Below are 24,771 nucleotides of genomic sequence, written 5' to 3' on the forward strand. Positions count from 1 at the left end.
GGCTTTCATATCGCGACATGGAGACGCTGCTACGAAAAGTAACGTCGCTCGTAAAAAGCATTAACGCGAAGAGGATATTTCCGCATTACGCCCCGGGTCCGGTATCATCGTAATCTCGTACAATTTTCCGTGGATGAGTAGCAAGAAGTACATTTCATAGCGCGCCGCAATTGGAAGCCAGGAGGTATATTCCCGGATATCGTCTCTCTGACCGTAAAAGCGATATTGAAGCGAGGCTCCATTACGACGTCGCTGCAAGAAAACACGCGCGCAAGAAATTCGCCGAGTTCAGGTTGTTCGTAAGTCACTTCTTATTAGCTACGTTCATTTCTTTACTTTGAAACAGGGTAACATTTTTTTAGGAATAGGTTTTTTTTTAGAAATAACTAGTCCATTCCAACGATTTTCTTTGTGACGTACATACAGATTCCTCTCGATTATCTTCTCGAGTGTTCTATACGATTATTGTCCAGTAGTTATCCCCACTACTCGGGGAGGAGGGGGGGGGGCTGTCAAGCGCATACTTTGTTTCCTCTCAGCTTTTATTTCCAAGACTCGGGCTTTAGGCAAAAAACCAATTTACGAGGGTCTGAAGCATTTCTCCCTATAAGCTTATTGTTCTGACGCGGATCCGAGTTCGGGACAATTCACAACATATCTATCTCCCTTAAAATTTCGACTCTCCACTTCGCAACATCGACAACCTTCAATAGGTCAACATCAACCGCCCAGGTTCTCAGGTAGTCAAACTACATTTACGACCACGATTCACCTCCTCGAATTCCCCGATAAAGGTTACGATTGATCGCGTCGCGACAAATTTTACAAGCACGACGAAAGGGGGGGGGGCTTGGGTCGCGCCAGCTCTTTGAGCACGTTTCGCTCTAATTACGCGATGGAGCAAGCATCCATATGTATACAAGCGCAGACGCAGCCGGTGACGAAAGAGAAAGAGCCTGGTGAAACCCTGAAGGGGCTGGATGGGGTGTTCACGGCGTTGCACCGTCGAATGGTAGGGGGCAGGGGGGCGAAAGAAGGTGCTCTAGCTCACCCCACCCCTTTCCACCCCAACAGCTTCGTGTGTGGAGGAGTCCTCGAGCGGATACACGGGGTACAATCGACTGCAGAAGTTCGTTCTCGTAAAAGTAACGCGACCGTAAAGTATCCGAAGAAGGCTTTGAAGGAGGGGGTGGGTTTAGAAACGTCGTGTCGGTGAATTAGGGATCAACCGGCGGATTATTAGCGGGAGAAAGTTTTCGATATAGAATGAACGTTATTCGTTGTGAATTGGGGGGGTGGGGGTGGGTTGCTGGAGCCGGCTGACGGCGAATCGGTTTCGTATTTTGTCGCGGGGGGTGGTTTATTTACGGGTTTCGATTTGGATTCGATTGTTGGGAAAGAAACGGAATTCTTGGGGACAGGATTTGGAAAGATTCTATTATTGATGCTCATGTGAAGCGACAATTATGTTTATTGTCATTTTAAGTTCATGAAGAATTGTTGGGGTTTTATTTTACTTTAATATTGAAATCTGTGACAGATAAGTTAATCTTATAATTGTAATGTTTTCGTAACGTTTAATTATAATGTATATAATATACAAAGTAGAATGTTTATGGACATTACATTTTTTATTTATATTCTTTTTACACATTAGATCAGTTACTGGCTATTTTAGCGGCAGGTCCGTGACTAATCAGACGTGTTTTGTAAATTTTTCGTTGAGATTAAGTTTTCTTAAAATGAAAATTCTGACGTTGTAGGTGCTTTGGTCCAGACGTTCTGTCCAGACGTTCAAAATTTAATCGAAAAACTAGCAAGAATGAAACATTTCATATAACACCATTTTTCCCGGTTCTAAAAATAAATTAAAATCAAATTTCCAATAAGATTATAACAACTATCTCCTACTAAGAAAACTACATTTCTAATAGCTCCTGAATGATTCACCCAATTAAATCAAAATTGATTCTCAAATCTGTCAGATAAGAATCATTCACTTCAACGGTCCCAAATTTTTAACCCAATGATTCTTTCTGGAAAGAAAAATAGGTTTATAGAACAAATTTTATGAATTAAGACAGTAAAAAATTTCTCTGTAAACAGAGGTGCAAAAACATTCCAGCTACCGAACGGATCGATCAGATGAAAATAAAAAGGAAGAAAAGATATCGAAAACCTCGGACAATTTCTTCTCGTTTCACGATCATTTCTCCCCGAGAATGATCACGGTGGTTCGTGACGCCGTTTCACCCCTTTCGTCGACAAATCCGCGGAGGCTTTGTGACGTCGCGATGCACGCTCGTCGGTATTCCAGACACCACGAGGTAGATGCAAGTGCGGATCCACTTGTCTAGAAACACTCAGGTATGCGCTCATTAGACGGCTGGGTCAATGAGGGAGGTGGATCTTCACCCTCTACCGAACGGAAAGGGTCCCTGGGAAAGAAAGTGGAGGAAAGAAGGCAGTGGCGAAGCTTTCGAGAGGGATCGGCCACTCAGGATTGTCGGATCTTGCCTCTCTTGTTAAGGAATTCCGTGCAACGAAAAAGTGCTGTGTCGCTGAGAATAGTGTTCAGGGTGTCACGAAATTTTGTATCGAAATCTTCATAGGGTAGACGTCCGAATTAGTGCCACTTTAAGATTGTACCGTAACTTCGTTTAATCATTTTACATATTGTTTAACTTAAAAATCATCTCAGTTTGGAAATAATATTATTTAATATTTCTTTTATTAAAAAAAAAGTTTAATACACTAAGTATGAAGAATTAATTAGTAATTAATTAAAATCTGACTTTATTCTTAACTTTACTTTAAAAGAATGTTTCCGAGGTGAACAAGTACGTAGAATTTTACCATAATACAATTGTTTTACATTTGTAGTAGGTACATTACTTTGAAAATTTCAGTTTAAAAAGTCGAAACTCCAGTGTTATCAAAGATCCCTTACTAGTGCATACTAATATATTATAAATAACCTTCCTTTCTCCCTTCCATACTTCCAAAGCTGTGTTCGAATTCATGAACTACACTCCCCTACCCCTATTACCACCTTTCCTTTCCCAGCCTTTGTATCGTTACTTCCTCTCGCGCTCGCGTACCCGAAACACGTGATTTGAGTTTCAGCGCAGTCGAAACTTGTTTCACCGTAGTTTGATTAAATCTCGTTGAACCGTGGCAAAAATTGGTGGAAGCACACTTAATTATCCGGCGAAAGTGTGGATGGAAACAAGCCGAAACTTCTGCCAGTACCAATATATCGCACGATCTGCTATGTGTAAGACCAATCGCCACATCTTTCATTATTTGAATTAACCTATTTTTATTCTGGATTCATAAGAAAACGTACCCTCCAAAAACTGCCGTATTCATTGTGAAAATACATTTGCAAGCGTGATTATCATTGTCCAATTTTGGGTTTATTTGAATTAACCTGTTTTTATTCTGAATTGAAATGGGAATGTACGCTCTGAAAACTTTCCATATTTATTGTGGAAATACACTTGCTAACGTAATTATCATTGTAAAATATTTGGTTGGTGGTAAACGGTCAATTATTATTCTTGTCTGTAATGTCATAATTCTTGATTAATTAACAAGGTTTGGATAAGAATGATGACCACAGGAATTTATTCTAACATTAGAAATATTAATCACGTCAAAACGACGGATTTTAGGCATCTTGTTTACTTTTACTAGAATTGATATTGCTTTGAATTTAGTATACATTATACATTATATTGTTGTATATGTATATTAAATTATCTGATATATTCATATATAGAGGTCTGTAAGATACAGGAAAAGACAGAAATTTTATCAGATCCAATGAGTTTTCTAGATTATTCTGAGTCCTATATGATACTTAATAAAATAATGTGATTCCTAGATTTGCTCTTCTCTGTACGAATTACTGTAGAAAATATTATTTTGCATAAAAATACGCAGTCTATTTATAACAATAAGTAAAGAATATTTTTATATTGATTATAAACATCTTTTATTTGTATTTTGGGGACATTACAATGGCGAATAAGGAGCGAGGGTAGTGGACGATTTTCAGCATGAGCCACAGTATATGTATATCATTCTCATAATTTTGAAATACCGAGTTAAAGGTCTGGGAGTTAAAATCTTAAACTGTTTATTCAATTAATTACCGAGTTATTGTAATGGAACTTCGAATCTGCTAGGAAATGCAAGTCAGCAGAAGACCTATTTAGATACAGAGGGGGAAGGTTTCCTGTAACCCATCGAAAGGGAAGTTTCTGGCCCCGTGGACGGTGCAGTTCAATCCGTAAATTGCAAAACTCCCAAGGTTCGTCTGTTTGGAGTCGAAACGGGGTCACGTATCGAGTGCAGGCGTCGAACTGTGTTTGGAAAGTGGCGTACGGGCTGGAGGGAGGCTGAAGGCACACGTGGAGGGTCAGTATTGAATTAACGCTCGCAGTTGGTAAACTCCACGTACTGTCGTTGAAGAGGCGCGTCGAAGGGGGAGACCGGGTAACCGATACCGAGTGTCGTTCACTGTATTCTGATAATCCTAGCCGGCGCTTCAAAGGACCTCTCTTGTTGTGTGTTTTTAATTCCGCGTCAGTTTCGTATTCGCGACCACCTGTGCGCGCCTCCGCTGGGCTCGGTTTCCCTTTGATCGATCGCCACCGCCGTCGATTGTCCGAGAAATCTGGCCTGGAAAAACTGACCGATCGTACGGATTTGTGGAGATCGATATTTCGTTCTTTGTGAAGAATCTGAACATTTGGATCGAGGGTTCGATCGCCATGAGTGATCCGAGTGTATATTAGAATGAAACGTGTTTATGGACTTTATTTAAAAAAAAAACAACCAAAGTCGTGAACAGTGTATGCACTACAGTCTTAAATTTTACTTAAAATATACATTGTTGTTTAGAAGTATTAGGTTATCTGGTTCCAATAAAAATTATACATTTTGCGCCACTTTTATATATTTTACATTAGCACAAGTGTTGTCATCGAAATTCAAAACCCCTGAAACAATATTTTTTTCAGACATTCAACAATTTCGCAATGCCTCATTAGATCTATCTTTTATTCCACAAATGTCTCAATCCTTATGAATGCGAGCTTGCGAAGACATAAATCTAACACAGTAAATTCCTCAAGTTGTAGGTTCAGCATCCAAATTACGTGTATAAATAAGTAATCCACTATTTCGTTAATAAACTTCTGTCTTCTTTCGATATAATTCGGATCCCTGTGCCATTTTACCAGTGTACTTTATTTGTCTTCACGATTCTCTGTCATTTCGATTAAATAGAAGACCAGAAAAGCATTCAAAATTCAAACAATATTGTCGCCACATTAAAACCATAGTGAATTACTTATTGCCGTACCGAATAAACCATACAAAAACTAACCAGTTAGAACCATTAAAATTATGAAATTTATAGAAAATTGACGAATCCAGCTTGCTTTCTGAAAGACTTCGTTACAGGGCCGTTGAAGAGCTCAAGGGCCATTTTCAAATGTGTCAGCATATATGGCCCGATTGCCGCCACCCCCCCCCCTCCTTTGCATTCCGCCATTTTATCCAATACCGTGTCGTTTTATCGATCACATCGTTTTCAATTTCCGAACTTCCATCCATTACGGGACTCGGTCCGCGTATTCGCTTTGAGGGCTCGCGAGAGGCGGCTTCGATTGCCATCCGCAATCATACCTGCTGGAGGCCGGTTCTCAAAGAAAATTGCGCGAGCCGACAAAACCGTCAAAATAGATACGATCGACCGTCCGTTTCCGTTTCGGACACGCGGGATGGAAGCCACCCTCGTACGAGGTGGAATTCTTTTTTTTATATTCTATTCGACTCGAACCTGGACTGTTTTCAAACGCGTCGACCGGCCGAGAGAATAATTCAGTCGCGTTGAAATCTGAAATCGCCGGTGGCGTGACAAAAAAAAAAAGAGGGGAGACAGAGTGAGAGAGAGGGATAATGCATAAATACCGATAGAAACCGGAGGATACGTGCAAACGACAGTCACTTCGAGGTTAATCCGGGAACAGTGGAAACCTTTGCTGTCGCGCGATGGAGCTTCTCTTTGCGCTTTGGGGACGCCGGTCTCCTCTGTGTCCCTGTTTCAACCGTACTACCGTGGAAATACTTTATCTGGTGGATGTATTTTCCTTTGGAGCGGAGGCGTTTCTAATTCAATTTTCGCGAGGTGACGTGCACGGTGGCGTGACAGAGGATTACAAGGGATTATAAATGAAGACAAGAAGGAAGAAAGGTGATGAGTTCATTTTTGTTAATTTAAAAAAAATTTTTTTTTGCGTTATTTAGTAGCGAAAGGTGTTGGGGGGGGGGGTACTTTAACCTTTTCATTCCAAAATTATGCAACAATTACGATCAAATATTTCTTTTTGCATTTTGGTTTATATTACACGACATATAAATGATTCGCAAGAACATTTCAATATTTTGAAAGCGGTTGGTACCATTTCTCATTTTCTCATTAGAAATTCAGTTTAAGTAGTTCAATGACAATTTAGGGATAACCTAAGAAGTGATTATTTACAAGTCCACGAAGTTTTGTAAAACACCAAAGATATAATTCATGTTATGACAGTGAATATTATGACATGTTCGAGGGGGTCATCCTGAAACCGAATAAAAACATAGTTTTTGTAATACGGTATTCATACAGAAAGTCTTAAACTTTAAATGTGTCATTTATAATTTCTTATTTGCATTTATACCACCGATTTAAATACAATAAAATAAAAGTTTTAATAAATCTGTATACTATCGTATTTATGTATTTTCATTAACAGAGGAAAGCCCCTATTGTAGGGTTTCAAGTTTTGTTTAATTTTTATATTTACATATTAGTACCTAAAATTGTGAATTTGCATTAATTTCCGCAGTCTATTACTTATTATTTATATCGCCTAATGGAAATTTTATAATAGTTAACACATAATATTTCTCAAATAAAAAAAGATTATTTATTATATATATATATATATACGCTGTAATTGTTTTTCTATTTTTTTGTCCAATTTAATGGTGTCTATCATTTGTAAATTGATGGCAGAAGTTAAAACCGATGGAAAGCTTGCTCAGTCAATAGAATCACAAGTCCTCTCCTCGATGTTGGACTAATTGTGAGAGAATCTCTCTGTCAAGTTCACTTTGTCCTCGTCTTCTGTCGCTATCTGGCCGCATTTCCATGCTTCAAGTACTACCAGCAGTTCAAAGTGTAGTTTCTCTCGAAAGCTGTGCTTCACGTAGACTGCATCCTTCTAAGTGAAACGAAGTTCATTATTATGACTGTGTCCTAATGGTTTCATAGCTGAACTTTGAACTGTGTGTTACAATCATTCGGGGAGTTCCAACAAATACGATACGTGGAACAGTAAAATAAATGTTGAAAAAGTAAGTTCAAATGTAGATTCAACATTTTTTCTCCATGCTTAAAGGAATTTATTTTTAACAGCTATTGGTACTCCTAATATAATGTTCACATATAACTATTCCGAGCACTAGAAAGTAATGCCTACTTCGCACATAAATCTTGCAAGAATTCATCGCATTCCAGTGTTCTCAAGTCAAAACATGCCGGTGATTAACCCCTCGATCGACTCGTTCATTCTCGCCATTCGGCAATTTCACCACCGATTTGCTCGACCGCCGTGCTCGGCGATCACTTTCAAACAAGAGCCAATCGAACAACCGTAATCTGATCATCGATCACGTAGCAATGAGCCCTCTCATCCGGCTTCGTCATTCTCTCATCAACGTGGCCCGCGTTTTCGTAGCGGGGAGTTGCCGATTGTTCGCCAGCAACCGTCGCTTAACGAGCTTCCGGTGTGTTTCCGGCTGCGTCCGCGGCGGCGCGTACCCTCGCGAGCTTTTAATTTGCAACCATCAGCCGCACTCGAGCAATCTGGCAAGTTCGTTAGCGTTCGTTTAAACTTATAACATTCGCTGGACCGTGGCGTTACTCGAGGAAATAGTTTCGCGAGTACACGACCTCTGCAAAATTCTTCGTGAAAGGGGACGACGATTGAGTACCGGAAGGTGACATAGTGGAATTTTGAAATTTATTATGTTGGATGTTTTGTTGTGCCTCGGACATTCTTCAGGAATTATTTTAACATTTAAAAATAAGGTATTTTTAATTTTTACAGAAAAATGGGTGAATGACGATCATAAACTGACAGCTCCGCGGGTAACTATTCCTTTCACAGAATCCACTGACTACAGATCAAACGATTACAGTATATCGATATGATAATGGACAGTGGAGGCGATGATTCTTCATAGCTCTCCCTCATACCCGCGTAATAAGTGTGATATTCAAAGGGTGAACGGTATTTTTGATTCCTTTTGAGCCGATGGGCGGGGAAGCAACGTGAAAAAGTATCGTATCGATCGAATGGCTCTGCTGGTTTTTTTCTTTTGACCTCTTTGCCTTTGTCCTGACAGATAAAATTCTGTGGTTTTTTTTTCGTACGCGCTTTAAATTGCATCGAACCACTCTGTGCAAAGTGTTCAGGCGAAGAGCGCGCGCGTACGTTAGTTATTCTTGTAGTTTTGTTTCTTTCACTGCGTTCATCACGTTCTCCCCGGGCTTCGCATTATATTTTATGGACTTCGAAAAACGGGAAATGCGGTCCCGAAGTATGTTGGAAGCTTCGAATTCTTGACTTTCAGCTGTATACCAGTAGTTTACTCGTCCATTTGTTTTTACACCCACTATCCTGGTTTTTAATGCTGTTATGGAGGAAGTTAATGAAGACAGTATTCGGCCATAGTGATTGAACAGTTACTTCTTTCAGCGAGAGAAGAAGTATTTGATAATTCTATTTTGATTATACTACCAATTGTAAATTGAAAATTACTTTCTCCTGATTGTTCCATAATAATTTAGTTTTCAGTCAGTGGCATTCTCTGATGGACATAATTATGAACTTAGCGTTACACTGAAAACAGTATTATTAATCGATAGTAATTGTCACCGGTGTGTAAATACTTTTATTTCTTCTGACACTGTGTAAATTATGATTATAGAATTATGGTAATAGTGATGATTCGTCTGTATTAGAACACAGTTAACGCCAGAGTAATGGTGGTGACTGTTATTGTTCGTTAAATAGTGATGAATAGACCATGGACGTTTATGCGAGTTACAATTTTCGTAGACTACTTTCTTACCACTTTCACTACCATTTCATCCAAATATGGGTGACACGTACATTGCAAAAATTCTGCCACAATCGAGGAACCGATCGAATTTTTGAGCAAACATGACGAATATTGGTCCTCGTCCGGGATTGAACCTTCCGGTTCTTCGACCTTTGATAAAGGGAAACCGTCTTTCATTACCCGCGTTATCGTCGTACCCGCTCGTGTATGCGGTCCACGCGAACGATTTTGCTGAGTCTGGTAGACGTCGTTGGCGAATTTGCTGGAATAGGAAGTGATGCAACCGAAAATCCCTTTCCGGTGCTCCTTATCCCCCGGTCGCCAGGCTTATTTTTCGACGATTCGACGAGACTCCATTCTTACGGGTTCATCCGAGGAATCGTAAGAGAAAATCACCGCGTCGATTCATGCGAGACAAGTCCGACTTCGATACGAGATTTTCGGATTAGAATTGCCGTTGATAGAAAATGAATTTTGAATTGATTTTTAAAATACTTGTGTAGTTACCTGTTGTAGTTTGCTCGTTATTAATAAGTAATATTAATTATTATATCAATTAATACTTAACTTTTTTCAAAGACAAATTTCTAAAAATGAGTTTATTATGCACTCAGCATCTAATTTTCTTTTTATATTCCAAACATGTCGCTACAATACGAAATTATATATTTCAAAACCAGTACACAATTAAGAGACACAATGGCAAATGATTCTTTCCACCACAGGGAAAACTGGGACGCTCAGAGAGTTCAAGAATTTCTAATTTCGATTCTCGAATTCCTGTTTACGCGGAACACTCTTTTTTTATGGGTGTTTCACAGACGTCGCGTATGAAAGCGGCGGCGCTATTTAATATCGCCGGGTGGAGTATCGTTGAAAGTTGTTGAAATATCGCGAGCAAACTCCCGTATCTAAACTCTTAAACAACGGTGAAAAGGCACAAGGGACAGGGGTTGGGGGTAGGAGGGTAGAGGCACCGAATGAAATTCAAGGCGCCACCCGGAAGAATAATCGCGGCCATTTAGACGTGCCCGGGCAGGAACTAATAAAAACTCCCGGCACCTTTTCTCCTCCGTTATATCTTCATCGAGGTGGAAGAGGCGTCGCGACGCCGCCGGACACGTTCCGCCCGTCCCCTCCTCCTGTCTGGTAGCTGATATTTCACATCGACGTTTTCGATAACAAAACGCCACACCAGGTACTCGTACTTTTATAACGACCTACGACATTTTACATTCTCTTCCTTTTCTTTGTCGAGCCAGGGCGGACTCGTTACACGATTATTAAACACGCGTCTTGATGAATGACAGGAACGTGAGAATGAATTTGGATAAACGCGCACCGATGAATGAACCATTAAGTGATTTTGTAACTATTAAAGTCGAAGTTTAAATGGTAATAATATTAATCAATATTTGGTACGTGAAAATTAGATGTTTTAATATCTATACTTTTTTATGATGTATAGATTTCAATTTAAAATATTGGAAAAACGTAATTAATTAAATTAGAAAGAAAAAATACAGAAAGAAGTATATTTAAAACTAAAATATAGAAAAAAAAAACAATTAATTAATTCTTGAAGTTCGTTTTCGTAAGTAGGATATGCTTACGTTTAGATACAGGTTTAATTATTGTATCTTATATCTCATGGGTGACAATGACGTGAAGAATAATAATACTTTTTTCTTTGTCTGTTCTAAATGTGATCCTTTTGTTAGGGTTTCTAAAAACAACTCATCGCGAACGAAAGTGTAATTGTATCCTAGTGCGTTACACTCAACACGCATCATGACGTGTCTAGATTATGGTGCACAGGTAGTAAATCAACGTCTATGAAGTAATTAATTCCTCGATAGGCGAGGACAAATAAATAACGTCAGCCACATCCGGCGGACTAATCGATATCCGGGTTTTCATGTATCCCGTCGAACCCGTCGCAACGCGTTCTGCATCGAGATTAACAGAAGATAGGAGACGAAAATGGGTCTCTGTTAAAAACCAGAATCCTCGAAAAATCTAGTGAACGTTTCGAGTGGCCGGGTAGCCACGTAAAGTGGATGATTTATAGATGACGCTTTTGGATGGACTGACCGAAACGTTTCGTCAAACCGCCGAAACGACGGCGGACCGAAAGTTGATTTCATTGATAAACGATGAAAACCTCTCGCTGAGCTTTCATCGTGAAAAATCCATTGCTTACACTCTATACGGACTTTTTTCGGTTGATTTGAATGGCGAAAATATTGTTTCCACGAGAAGAATGTGCAACAATAGAATTGGATCTGTTCACAGAAAAAAATTTTGTCGGACCTTTTTAAACTTTTGTTTGACTGTGAGTTTTTTGAAGTTGTGTTACACTTTTTAAGAAGTGTCATATTGATATCTAAAAAAAGAATAAGATATAAGAAAGTCAAGTTGCTTCCGTCCGATGCGTCCCTTAAAATGCTACATAATTCATTAAACCGTTTTTTGATACAACCAATAGGTAAGGAGTTATTGTAGATAGTAGTTCTTATTGACTTACCCTGTATATAGTTATCTAAATACATACAATCACCTATGGATATTCCTAGAACTAAACAAAAGCGCCACCTGGCTTCATTGCAGAGGAATTAATTTTCTAAGAAAAATAAATGAGTTGTTACGCGAAGATTAATTACGCGAAAACAACACATCAGTAAGTTAATACAATCCATTTACGACACATACAAAAATCGGGATTTTAAACTGCTTCCAGACTATCACAGTCGATTAAATGACATTTAAAATCTAGAACAACCAACTTCCGCTCAGAATAAAGAATTGCACGAAAAACTAACACCGTTAAGCTTATCTTTCGCGAAACGAAATTATGGGGAGATAAACGTCCAACGGAAAACTTTCGAAGCGGGTTGGAACCGAGCTATGCAACCGGTGAAATTTAAATGTGACCGCGAGTCGCCACTCGACTTTAAATTCATGCCACCTCTAAGTTGGCGTTGGCATAGCGTTCTCACATGAACGCGCTAAGTAGAAGCTACCGGCACTAGTCAGACGGGCGCAAGTAATTTTATGCCTGTGGTCGACGGCGGCTGGGACGCTCCGAATCGCGTATTAACCTGCTTTCCATCTATTTGCCCGCCGCGCGTTACGCGTCCCGGCCAATTTTCGGTTCAAATTTAATGTTGTGCATAAAATTTGCCGCCCTGCGGCCCCGTCTTAAACGCAGCGACTGGGATCACTGGCTTAAATTATCAACACGACCATGCTGCAGCCCTGTATGCCTTTTCGAAACTCTAAGTGTTCCCTTCTTATAATATACCAAGTGTTGTTTTAGGCAAGATTTTGTTGCGATAAATTTTAAATAATTCTCAATAGTATAGATAGATGAATAAAATCCGCAGTCTGATTGTTAGGTTTTTGCATAATAAGTGTGCCGTGCTCAACGCCCTTATATGTACATAAGATCCAGATGATCATATCTCTTCGGAGTGTATCGATTCCGATGGACTTTATATTTCGATTAAAAATGTAATTTTCAAGCTAAATTATAATCATCAAATTCTACCGTTCAAACGCGATATTTATTACGCAAAAATCTAATACTTATTAATATATTGTTAAATCTTTTTCTTTTGTAACGAGATAATGACTACGAAAATATAGAATTTCATTTACAACGACCAAAATAATCTTCAAATAACTATCAAACTCGTAAACAGATCTAAAGAATGTCATTCACGTGAACACACTGGAAGATTGATACAATACAAATTCTTCCTCAACAATTTTTCAATGAAATCAGTAGTTTAGTCGCTCTTTAAACCGACAATTATCTTAATACAGAAGCTTTTATAACCTCTATGTAGATACAGAAATTTTTCTGTTTTCTGAAGCAGCAGAAGAAACATACAGAAAATTAGAGGTTCTTTCTGACCTGTATGTAGATACAGAAATTTTGCAGTAAAATTTTTCGAAGCTGTTCAGTTCGGAGTGGTTTGAAGGCTTAAATTCAGAAACTCGCGATTCATCAGAGAACCAACAAAAATTCGGACAAGGGCCGGGTCCAAATGCGAGGACTGCTGCATCTGACGTCCAGGAAACCGAAATCTGCATTTGCGAAAATATAGGAATATGTCCAGCGGAAACCCTCGGAGACAAACCATCGCGGCCGCATTAAAACTTCTATTCTAATGGTCCTATTCGTCGCCCTCCCCCCTTTCTGTCCCCCCTTACCGTCCATTATTAATCTCCCGCGCGAAAGTTGGCAACGCCGGGGCATTAATCATGGCAGGGGCATCGCGGTAATTCCGTTGGTCCTACTAATCACGAGGCAAGACCAATTAATTCGTGGCAACATGCGGGAGGGGTCGGTCCGGCGATGAAATGAACGGTGAAATGTGCAACGTTGCACGCGTGTGTATTTTTATCGCACGTCGTGATCTGAAACGTGTTGGTAACGTCTAAACGTACGGTACCGGTCAGGACTACAGTCAATTATCGATGAGTGTTCGAAGGCACCTCGGCACTGAACATAAATATTTCATAAACTGATGGCCATATGCAGCTGAACTATCATTGGCTTCAGAATTTCAAGCTCTATCATTGTGCTCAATCTCATTAAAAAGTCAGCGTTACACCTGGGAATCACTCCTTACCATTGCTAAGGATCCTTCGAACACTCATTGGGGATTCACTGTATACCGACAATAGTAATTTCTCTCTTTTTTTTTTTACTATACAGTCATACGATGCTTCGTTTTCGAGATAATTGAGTCTCAATTTATTCATGATTATAATGAGTAAGGAAGATGAACTTACTGCTAATTTTTGCACATGAATACATATTTTTCTTAAAGGACATTCCCTCGTCTCGAAGAAAGACAAATACAACCATGAAAGTTATTCGACGCTCGAATCCACAAATCGTTCTCAGGATTTTCCCGTTCCGAGATTTCCGTTGTCGGTCGAAGGCAAGGCACGTCGGTGTCGCTCTGCGTGTCTCTTTCTCGAGGTCCATTAGTCGAAAATCTGCTGCGGTTCCATAAAACCGTCCAACCTCGACGGCTGGTTCGATGTCGTCGTCGCGTGTGGAACGTCGTCGAAACGACGCAGGGCAAAGAAAAGGGTAGAAAACGGGGAGTGCGGGGTGGAGGGGGGGACAGGCCAAAGGAAAGACGGAAAGGGAGACACAGATGAGGACTGGCCGTCCAATAAGCACTCTGGGAACTTGGACCGCTTCCAAACAGGAAGTAATACCTCGGTTCTAAGCGAGAGCTGCCACAATCTTCGACAAACTGTGCCGCATCTTTGGTAATAGTTTCGTGCCGGCTAACAAGAGCCATTGTCTAGAGATATGCCGATAATTATGTTACCTCGACTGCGTGCCCCGACAAGCTTCAGACACTCCCTAACGACGGTCCTTCTTCGACGTTGTCGGGTTCGAGCTGTGGGACTGACCGACAGATCGATCTGGAATTCGTTACGAAGTTGCTGGGGTACGGGCGTTATCGTGTAACACGTAGATCCAATTTTGGCGTTAGACTAAATAATTCTGTGGAGCGAAATTGATCGATAGATGGAATTGTTGAAGTCTGGAAGTTCATGTAAGTAGAGATTTTTATTGATTCGTTTGATAGAAATTGGAATTGAAAAGGAATGGGTTACTATTAGGGTTTTAAAGAATAGAAGAAATAGTTTAAATTTTATTAAACTTTTACTGTACTGACAGTTATGCTACTGTAGAAGTTGAAAGTTATGTAGGTACGTATTGAGAACGAGAAGTACCATTTTGTTATGGTTTTAAGAAATTAATTAGGTTTTAATATGAATGCGCCTGGTACTATGTCTGACCAGTGCTTACTAGTTCTACTTACTGTGAACATTAATCATGGTTTTGTCTGTATTCCGTTGAGTTTACTGTTGTCTACACATCAATTCGTTTTAAATTATTGCTGCAAACAGTAATTATCAGAATATTATGGATATTATTAGGCAAAAATCTGAATTCATCAAGAGATTGTAGAAATTTAAATTTCTCCAATGAATGCTACGAAATTCTGATGCTACATGTCCACACACGATTTATTCTCGACGATTTCGCTACCTGTCGGCCTGACGTGGTACTTTGACGAGCTACCCTGGAGGACAGAACTTCCAAGTGGACGCTCACGCGAGAACAGTTGTCGAAAACAGTCAGCGTGGCATTGTATTATAAGTTAAAGACGTTTGACGACTATGATTCCTTCGAGTGCAGTGTGTAAGCAACCTAAAGCCAGAAGGGAGGTGATGGATTGTGTTTACCGGTAATGAGTAAACATCCGGGAGCTGTTATCGTTGTTGGTGAATGTTGGTAAATGGAGGCAATGCTTCGTGGCGGTAACAGGCACTCCTGTTTGCACCCAATTTCTACGCGTCCCGTAGAATCGCTTCAGCCGCGTCAGACAGTGACAGTGAGTTTTTTGTGGGGAATTTTTTTGGGTTCAAACTTTTCCTTGCACCCTGTTAGAAGGTATACATACAAGGATACGTTAATTTTCTTAGGAATTAATGTATTAATTAATTTAACAATTAAGTTAAGAATTAATTTAAGAATTAATGTAACAATTAATGATTAATTTAGCAGTTCAAAATTAGTATATAAAAATTTAAGAGATAATAATATTTCAGTTGTAACAGTTCTAACTTGAATGTTTATGGAAATTCACATTTTTCTAAATCAGACAAATAGCAGGGATCATTTGGGGCTAAATAAAAAAAAATTTAATAACCGTCGCGGCGTGACCTGGAGCGAGTTTCAGTTATGTATTGAAGTATAATAATTAAAACAGTTTCGTGCGGGTCCCGGGGTTTATTTTTCCGTGTGGTCGCGCCACGGCCGCGAACGATTCATAACGAAACAATCAAGCCCCCACACCTGACGGGGCACAACAGCCGCGCCGGACGATTCATTTACGAAATTTTAACGAAAGTTTACTATGCGTACCCGTCGACGTCGCCTTTATTTCGCCCCAGGCATGAAAAAATGATCGCAACCAGGAACAGGCTTCACGGAAGCGTAATTGTTTTTTCAACGAAAATTCGAGTTTTCGCGTTCGCGAGGTATAGTTTACCGCTATGAATTTCGAAACTCGTGAAGAGATACAGGTGTGAAAGGCACCTGAAGAAAGATTGGACTGTTTGACCGCCGCGTGTTGCCTACAGTTCGGAGACGAGTGTTAAAAGTATGAAGTTTTTTTAATTTGAACGGTAGATGGGAGATTCAAGGTTATTTCCACAGCGGTATTTAAATTAATTGTTAAGAATATTATGATCGGGAAAATTAACCAAGCCGAATTGCAACATTTTACCCCAGATTGGGGTTAAAAGTAACAATGCTGGTATAAGTTGTGCCAGAAATAGATGAAGCAGAATTCTGCACAATGAAAGACAAGATCAATAATAATTATCATAATTTATTGATTATTTGTTATTATAGCGATGTTTCTTTTATTTAAACAGTTGTAAGTCCTGTTAGAATCTACCACTCTTAATTTCAACACCGGTCTCCCCTATCGGACAAATTGTATGTATTTGGATTCGAACAATCTTCTTCTTTTTGTTTATTGTATAGGCCTGCGTATTTCGCCGCTCGAATCCCATTTAGGTATAAGATTGTTGTTAGTTTTAATGGTATGAAAGGAATGGGAATGAGTGGGGAAGAACGCGTGGTTGACGAGCAAAAGGCAGTGTGGAAGCGAACGTCGAATGAGACAGAACGTTATTCAGTGTGGATTGGTGATATAATAGTGTGAACGTGTGGATAATTTAGTGTAAAATAGTTAACTGTTGAAATTATTGTTTAACCTTAAATAAAAATAAGGGAGTGTACAAGAAGTGTGTCTTAAATACAAGAAGGAAACAGTTGATATTGTGATGAAGTAGGTATTTACAATTCATCATTTTAGGATTGTATCGTAACAGTGCATTAGTATTTGTGCAGCTATACAATAATCAGTGCATCAGATTTTGTGTTTAATATAGTCGAAATCATCTATGGTTAAGTTAAAAAAATTATGTAGTCGCCATAGATGTGAATTTTTGTGATGTATTCGTTCTGGATAAAAAGTCATTTACAACTATAAAAATTAAAATATTATAGTAGATCACGAGTGTTGCAAAAAAAAAAAAAAGTTACATATATTTCACGTATTATTTTCGCTAAAGCTTTTCGTTTAATTGAAAGCAATTTAGAGAATCGTGTATGCTGCGTAAATCTTGGCCACTGGTTTAATATCCTGTATATGTTTCGCAACGATTTCAATTACAGAAACGTGTGTTGTGATTTATTGAAGGGAACGCGGTAGAAAAACATTGATGTCGTTTGTATTTGAATTATTTTGATTCAGTTCACTGGATCGAGTTGATTAAAGTCAATAAATTTGTAGCGATTTCGATAAACTGCCGCTGACAACGCCGTCGGATAAAACAATTGCTCGTTCATTGCATGGACAACGTTATGTATTATCGTGTACAAAGATCGGAACAGTTTCGTGATAATATAACAAATGATTATCGAAGGCACAATTTTGACAAATTATTAGTTACTATTAATCAAGTACATATTCAGCATTTATCATTTCAATCAGCTTGTAAAATGAACTGAAAATATGAAAATAAAGACACCAAAAACAGTTTAAAATTTCATAATTGGTCGGTATCAGAATATCAATTTGTTTGAAAAGGACTTAGAAATTATATTACATTTTCAATTCTAAAATTTTTCCCCATTACATCCTCATAAATCGCATTATTATATAATTCCATTGTCAAGTTAATCGAAATCAAGGCGATCCTCTTTAATTACACGCTATAATCCGAAAATAATATAGACCGATGGCATCATCTCAATAGATCAGATCATGGTCTAGTGAATTTAATCAATCAGATCAGATTAGGTCACGCTCTAGTGGTTACGATACACGAAACACTCGAGTGGAACGCCGAAATAATTAGTCTACGCTGTTGTATAGGCAATTATATCTTTCTCGCGTGCAAAAACCCCCATCAGCCGGGTGGGAAACACACTTCATCATAGACAGCGCCATTACATTCATGAAAGTCCGCACCCTTTGGCCATTATCTATCTTTACGACACCCCATGGGGCAGCCAGCTAGGGAGCGGGACATTCTACCAATGGACTAATTGAAACAGTAGTGATGATATTTCTAAACGATACACTATACTTTCGAGCCAGACTAACCCAAGTCCATTTTTGTCAAAATTCAGGTATACAGGGTGTAACAAAAATGTTGGAGGACCCGAAAATGGCAGACTCGTGAGATCATTTGAAACCAGTTTTTCCTCAGCAGAGGAAAACTATCAGAATATACGAGTACATTAACTTTCAGACCTGGTGGTCACATTTCTGTACATGAAGTTCCTTACAATTTCACACATAAATTTGAATTTGTTACACGTGCTGAATGTGTTTAGTAGCTACACTGAATTCAGAATTGAAACAACGCACATTTTTTTTAAAAATTCAAAAAAAATTTTTTTTTTTAACACAATATCATTTAAACACCGTACTGAGTTCCAACGTGTAATCAAATATTTTTACTCTTGAAAGAAAATTCAGGTCTGAAACTGTTAAACACATACTAAAGTTTAAAGAAGTCTTAACTTTTTGTCCGCGACTGCACCTATCAGTAAAATCGCTGATTTTACGTCCAACGATCTAACAGCCTATATAATATCTATTGCAGGTCATGAATGATCCAGTCATCGACTTTCACGGTCCGTCATTCGAGGGTTAACCGTAACCTCGCAATACTAAATTACTAACGGCAGCAAGCGAACAACGAGCAAACTGTTCGACATCGTTAAGCCCAACTGTCACCGCAACCCGTTAATTCCACGAGGGCGCGTGTTGTCGCGGTCACGCGGTATCCGAAAAACCCTTAAGCCGTTTCCGCTCGATTCAACACCGACTATATCCTCTTCACAGACGATAAAAGAGCGTGCATTGTTGGTCGCCCAGGAAATCGGGCGGGATTATCGAATTAGAAGGGGAACCGATTCCTTTCGACCCCTTGTTCGCCTCCCTCGACGTTCTTCCGGGTTTTCGTGTTTCATCTTTTCTTGCACGAAGCCGATCAAGTGCGTTGCATTCATTGTGTTCCGCTTCGTCGAAGGTTTAGTGAGAAAATTCTTGCGATTTTCACGCTTGTATATTGGATAATTAAAGTAACGACGATATTTCCGTTCTGTAAAGGCTTTTATAGGGATTTCTGCATTGTGATTGATCGTGAGTGTTAACGTTGTAAAGGAGGGATAAATTTAAGCTTGAAATCCTTTCGACATTTATTGATTCGATACAGTGATTAATTTTATTTTTCTGATTTATTAATGAAATCTATTTTATTTATTTCTCGAATGATCATATTTACGTCAGGATGAATTGCAAGTTTTGAATTTAATTTTGCAAGAATTATTGTTCTGTCTACATTGTGTCAATTGAAATTTATAATAGGTGTTTTTAGATCAGGTATAGTAGAATTGGGATTTTTTTATTCAATTATTCATACTTTTCTTAAACCAATGATATTTATACGTCTAGTTGCATTTATTCATATAAATATTAATATTCAAACTTTTCCGGGATGTGGTGGTATATTATGTATAAATACATTTTATTTTTAGAACTGGAAATTGTTTTTACATTGATCGATACTCTGCCAATTTTAGTTTATTATTTTTCTGTTAGTTTTAGTTACTTTATAGTTCTGTAAATTTCAGAAAGTTGTAAATCTATGGGTTAAAAATTGTAATTTATTTCTAACAACGTAAAATATGGAGATAGTAATAATTTAATAATTAATTTCAATAACTCGTGTCATTATAAATTTTGTAACCTTTAATATTGTTTCTTTATGATCCCACATACTTTTTCACAATATTTGCAATAAGACGAACACTGAAGAAAAACTATGTTCCTTGGTTTTAGGTATGGAACGGATATACTTGAAAGATTTTCAAAAAAAATTGGAGCCTATGTAAATTCCATCAGAAGCACAATAAGAACTTCAGTAATCGTAAAATAAGGAATGCTCAATCCGTCATTTTAACGGGTTTGGTAGTTCTAGTGTTAATAACTGTTGGGGTAAATAGTAACTTTAGATTTTTGAAATAGCCTTTTATATTAGTACTTATTTTAGAAACTATTTAGTTTCATATGATAGTCATGACATTGTCAGATAAACGTCGTGCCTCTCGGTGTACTGTCACTTGCTTCTTGTCTGACCATGGCAGGGCGTATCTACTGCACGCATGTTAATCCCTACTCGGGCACAATTGCTGTAAGCCGACGTAAGCTGCTTTTATATTTCCTGCTAGTCGTTCACCATTGCCATGCTATACACGAAATCCAGTTGGCTTACAGTCGGTTCCACGGAAAACAGGCAAAAATATACCGCAAACTGATTTCGCGCGATAGTAATCCCCCTCGGAAAAAATGACTTTCTTGTATCTTTACCTGCCAAGAAGTTTCTATTTTATTTTTAGCTTATTCAACCCTTCCATTGATATCAGTAAAAGAATAATGGAACAAAATATGGACTACAGCTAAAACAACTAAAATTCATAACATAGTAAAGGATTTTAACCGACTAGTACCGCACAGCAATACGAATAGAAAAGGAATAGAATAGAAGAACACCATTTTCTGTTTGAGTGCAGAAGATTCAAAGTACAGAGATAAATAGATAACATAAACCCCAACACAATTCAATTCTTATACAACACAAACGTTGCTGTAAAATCTGATTGTACCTTGGAACATCTATACATAGTAGTTGATGTGACATTGAAAAGAAGAAAAGGGAAACTAGTTTTCTTACTCACGGAAGTTTTGTTTCATTTCTTAAAACGGGTCGTTCAGCCAGAATGTTACTTTACGTGCAAAAATAAGTCGAAAATGTAGAACAAAATTTTGTTGTACGATGTTTGATTTTCGAGATAATCAATTTTGAAAATTCATCAAACTCGTATTATATTCATCCTGACAATAAAGGGAAACGGAATGTAATGTTCAGACACTTTTCATATTCGATTATCTGATGAACGGAACATCATACGAAAAAATTTTATTCTACATATTCCACTTACTTTTTCATCTAGAATAACCTTCTGTGTGGTTTTACAACGCTGACCAACCTTGTCTACAAACAATACAAGTTTACGAAATAATCGGGGGAACCATACTATTGTGATCACAAGAAAATGATTACTAACGATTTTGCTTACGAATCCTCCAATAGCTATCTACCTTGAGCCATATAAGGCTCACAGATGCGCATTATGACGCGGGGACCGAGAAACTTTAGTGTTTACGAAGCGTATTATCTACATTAGCTTTATTAGGCGATACACCGAAGCCAGGGTGAATCGAACGACCCCTTAGAATCCGGGCGTACAGGGAGCTCAGAAACGTGTGTACACCTCCGGGCCGTTTATTCTGCCAACACAGTGGTTTCTAATCGCATTATCGTATTTTGGCCTCTATCGTTACGCCAGCTATCTCTTCTCCCGTAATCCGTATCTTCCGTTCGATGATGGGATTAAGATATTAATACGGTTCTGTCGAATTTATAGGCAATCGGAATGCTTATTAATCGGGAAACCTGCTAAAACATCGTTTAGTTGGCCACGAATCGATTTTATATTAATTTTAATGATTTCGACATGTGAAATAAAATGGTAAATAAGTTTAAAGGAAGATAATTATATTCAAATAAATTGCAAACTTCTATAGGAGATTTATTGGTTTGGGGTCACTTTTGGAAAGGAATTGTACATTTTTGGAACTAGTGAGTTTCTTTAGTCACTTTTTATTTTGTGATGTGTACACTATCATTTGTAGTAGGAAACAATTAGTATTGTTCCGAATATTAATAAATTGCGGCCTTTTTTTCATAATTGACATTATTTCGTAGCAGCAATTCCTTGTTATTCTTTGTTCATTACTTAACTACGTATATTTACATAAATATAGATTTTTGTGAATTAATTTACAATATTTTTAACAATTAAAAATACTAAATGTCGAAAAAGGTATTAACATTAATTAAGTGACAATTAGTTTGGTCCATTAAGGGTATTATAGTGCTCTGAATACAATACAAAACGTATTGAACATTATTAAATTTCTACTACATATATTCCGTTTTCGATAATCATACACATTATAAATGCATAAAATCCGTAATCTATTTATGTTCCACTGTTCTTTGCTTTCTTCACTGCAATATCGAATGAAATTCATTGTATTTGAATTTCCACAGAACTCCTAATAGAGTAAATAAATTTCCGTGTCACTCCAATTTCTTGTAAATTAACTTACAATGTTTATTTTATTCATTTTTTACTTATAACTCCACTAGTTTTGCCTTCTCTTTAATTACCTGAAACTTAATAAAAGTAATTATGGAAAAGATATACCTTGCACAGGCAATTATTTCGGAACTTTTCCAGTAATGTTATTTAAACATTATATCCCGACGAGCTCTTTTTAATCAGTATTGTTTCAGTTATTGTCACAAAATTGGCAATTACAGTAAAATTTTTAGAGTACTCGGAACTTAACTACATATTTCTGTGTTTTCTCTGTTACAGGTGCAAAGAACCAGGAAGATACATGCAGGAACTTCCCGCAACAGCGGTGATAATTTGCTTTCATAACGAAGCGTGGTCAGTACTGCTGAGAACGGTACATTCCGTTTTGGACAGATCACCGGAACACCTGATTCAGGAGATCATTTTAGTTGATGACTATTCTGATATGCGTAAGTGAATAAGCTACAACTTTCCCCAATAAGTGTATAGTATTTTCACGAAAATTTTAAATATTTCCACATCGAAATTCTCCCATCAAAATACCCCGAATGACACGAATCTTCTGAGCTCGAAAGTCTTGAATGTTCAGACTTTGAATTCTTGAATACTCTGAGCTCGAAAATTTGAGTGTTTTATAATAGAAAATTCCAAAGCTTGACCTTCGAAAATTCAAGTTTTTTTCAAGCCTCGAATACCCCGATTATTCTGCCTTCAAAAATCTCATACGTCCTGCCCCATAAAGTCTCAATTATCCTGATCTGAAAAATTCCTTTGTTTTATCCTCGAAACTCTCACGAGCAAACTCGGTTTCCGCTGGGGGGGGGGGGGGGGGGAGAGTGATCTAAGGGAAGGACTTCCTACCACTTGGTCTCGGAGTTATTGAAACTTATGCGAAATTAACATTCGGTTTAACATTTATTTCAGTATTTGAAAGAAATTTTTCCTAAATGGTAGGAAGCTCTTTTCTTACGCCACTTTTTCCTCTAACGGAAGCCGAGTTTGCTCGTGGGTGTACAGACAAAAAATGTCGGATCTAGGAAACTGGCTCAGCTCAAATAGAATAGTTTCGTTATACGTATAGTAATAGTTGCTTGGCCGAGCAAGCGTATCCCTATTCAACCCGGTGATTCGTTATCGCGCCGGTGTTCCGTTGCTCCGCGATAGATCGATTAATCGCGATCCATCTCCCGCGTGTGCCGTGGGCCGCGCGTTGCGCTGTAACGATCGGGTCAACGTGAATAGAGGGGAGAACTCTCGCAGACGTGTTTCATGTGTACTCGGGAAATTCCGACAGGTTGATATATGCCAGCGACGCGGAGACGTTGATACCTTTCCACGGACTTCCGTTCGTTCCTTCGTTCCCGGGGAGAAAGATTTGCCTGCCTTTGACGCGTGAGCTTCAGCCTCGACGGAAAGTTCGGGATCAGTTACGTTCAGTACCGTGGTATATGTATACAATACCAATATGTTATCGCATACAAAATATTTTTTTAACACTAGATGCACCAAATAAATCAAAATGGCTTGTCGGTATACTCTTATAAGACGGTTAAAATGTTTTAAGAATACATTTTCTTAGACCTATTGCAACTTTTATTAGGATATGAAAGATCAGATAACCGTGGCGGTGAGAGTCACGTGTAACGAAGGGCGAAGAAACATAAAAATCGCGACGTAAAGACAGAGGCGAGATTAACCCCGCGTGTACGGTCGATGGGGGTGTGCCGTTGGTAGCGACACAGCGTGGAGCTCGTGAAAATCCCCTTAAAAGCTCGAGATAAGCTTCGCGCGTCGTGTGGAAGTGCGGCTCATAAACATGGTCACCGACCACATAGACAACACGTGGCGTGCCCTATTACAAGCTGACTGATTGTTTTATCATAGGAACAACGCAATAAGCTCCTCGAAACTATCCCCGTTGGCCCTTGTTTTATCTGTTCGCAAGAAGGAGCTTGGGGTATTCGTGGACGCAACCATTGAGGCCCTGATTAATAAGAAGAAGGAAATGTTCTTTGTTAGCTGGACGCCTCGAGATTAGCTTACGAGGGAATTACGCTGGGTGAAAAGGAAGACTTGGTTGTTTTACGGTGTTCACGGTGGAATGAGCTCGAATACGAATCGCGAAGAGAAAATGGGGGTATTTGAATATAGGCGTAACTTGAAGGGTAGTTCTGAGGGTATTATAATTTCACTGCGGATTGATAGCCTGAATGGAGGAGTACAGT

The 24,771-nt window shown here is 38.6% G+C and overlaps 1 protein-coding gene across 3 annotated transcripts in view; it reads left to right on the forward strand.

Annotated features, from left to right (window-relative positions):
- LOC107188979 (putative polypeptide N-acetylgalactosaminyltransferase 9) overlaps window positions 1-24,771 on the forward strand; it is a 70,908-nt gene that overhangs the window by 23,816 nt on the left and 22,321 nt on the right. For all 3 annotated transcript variants that reach the window (XM_015577391.1, XM_015577392.1, XM_015577393.1), the window contains exon 3: window positions 22,826-22,995. In XM_015577391.1, the coding sequence (XP_015432877.1) occupies window positions 22,826-22,995 (170 nt within the window). The remainder of the gene's footprint in view (window positions 1-22,825; window positions 22,996-24,771) is intronic.

Source organism: Dufourea novaeangliae, unplaced genomic scaffold (assembly GCF_001272555.1).
Source record: "Dufourea novaeangliae isolate 0120121106 unplaced genomic scaffold, ASM127255v1 scaffold125, whole genome shotgun sequence".
Lineage (NCBI taxonomy): Eukaryota > Metazoa > Arthropoda > Insecta > Hymenoptera > Halictidae > Dufourea > Dufourea novaeangliae.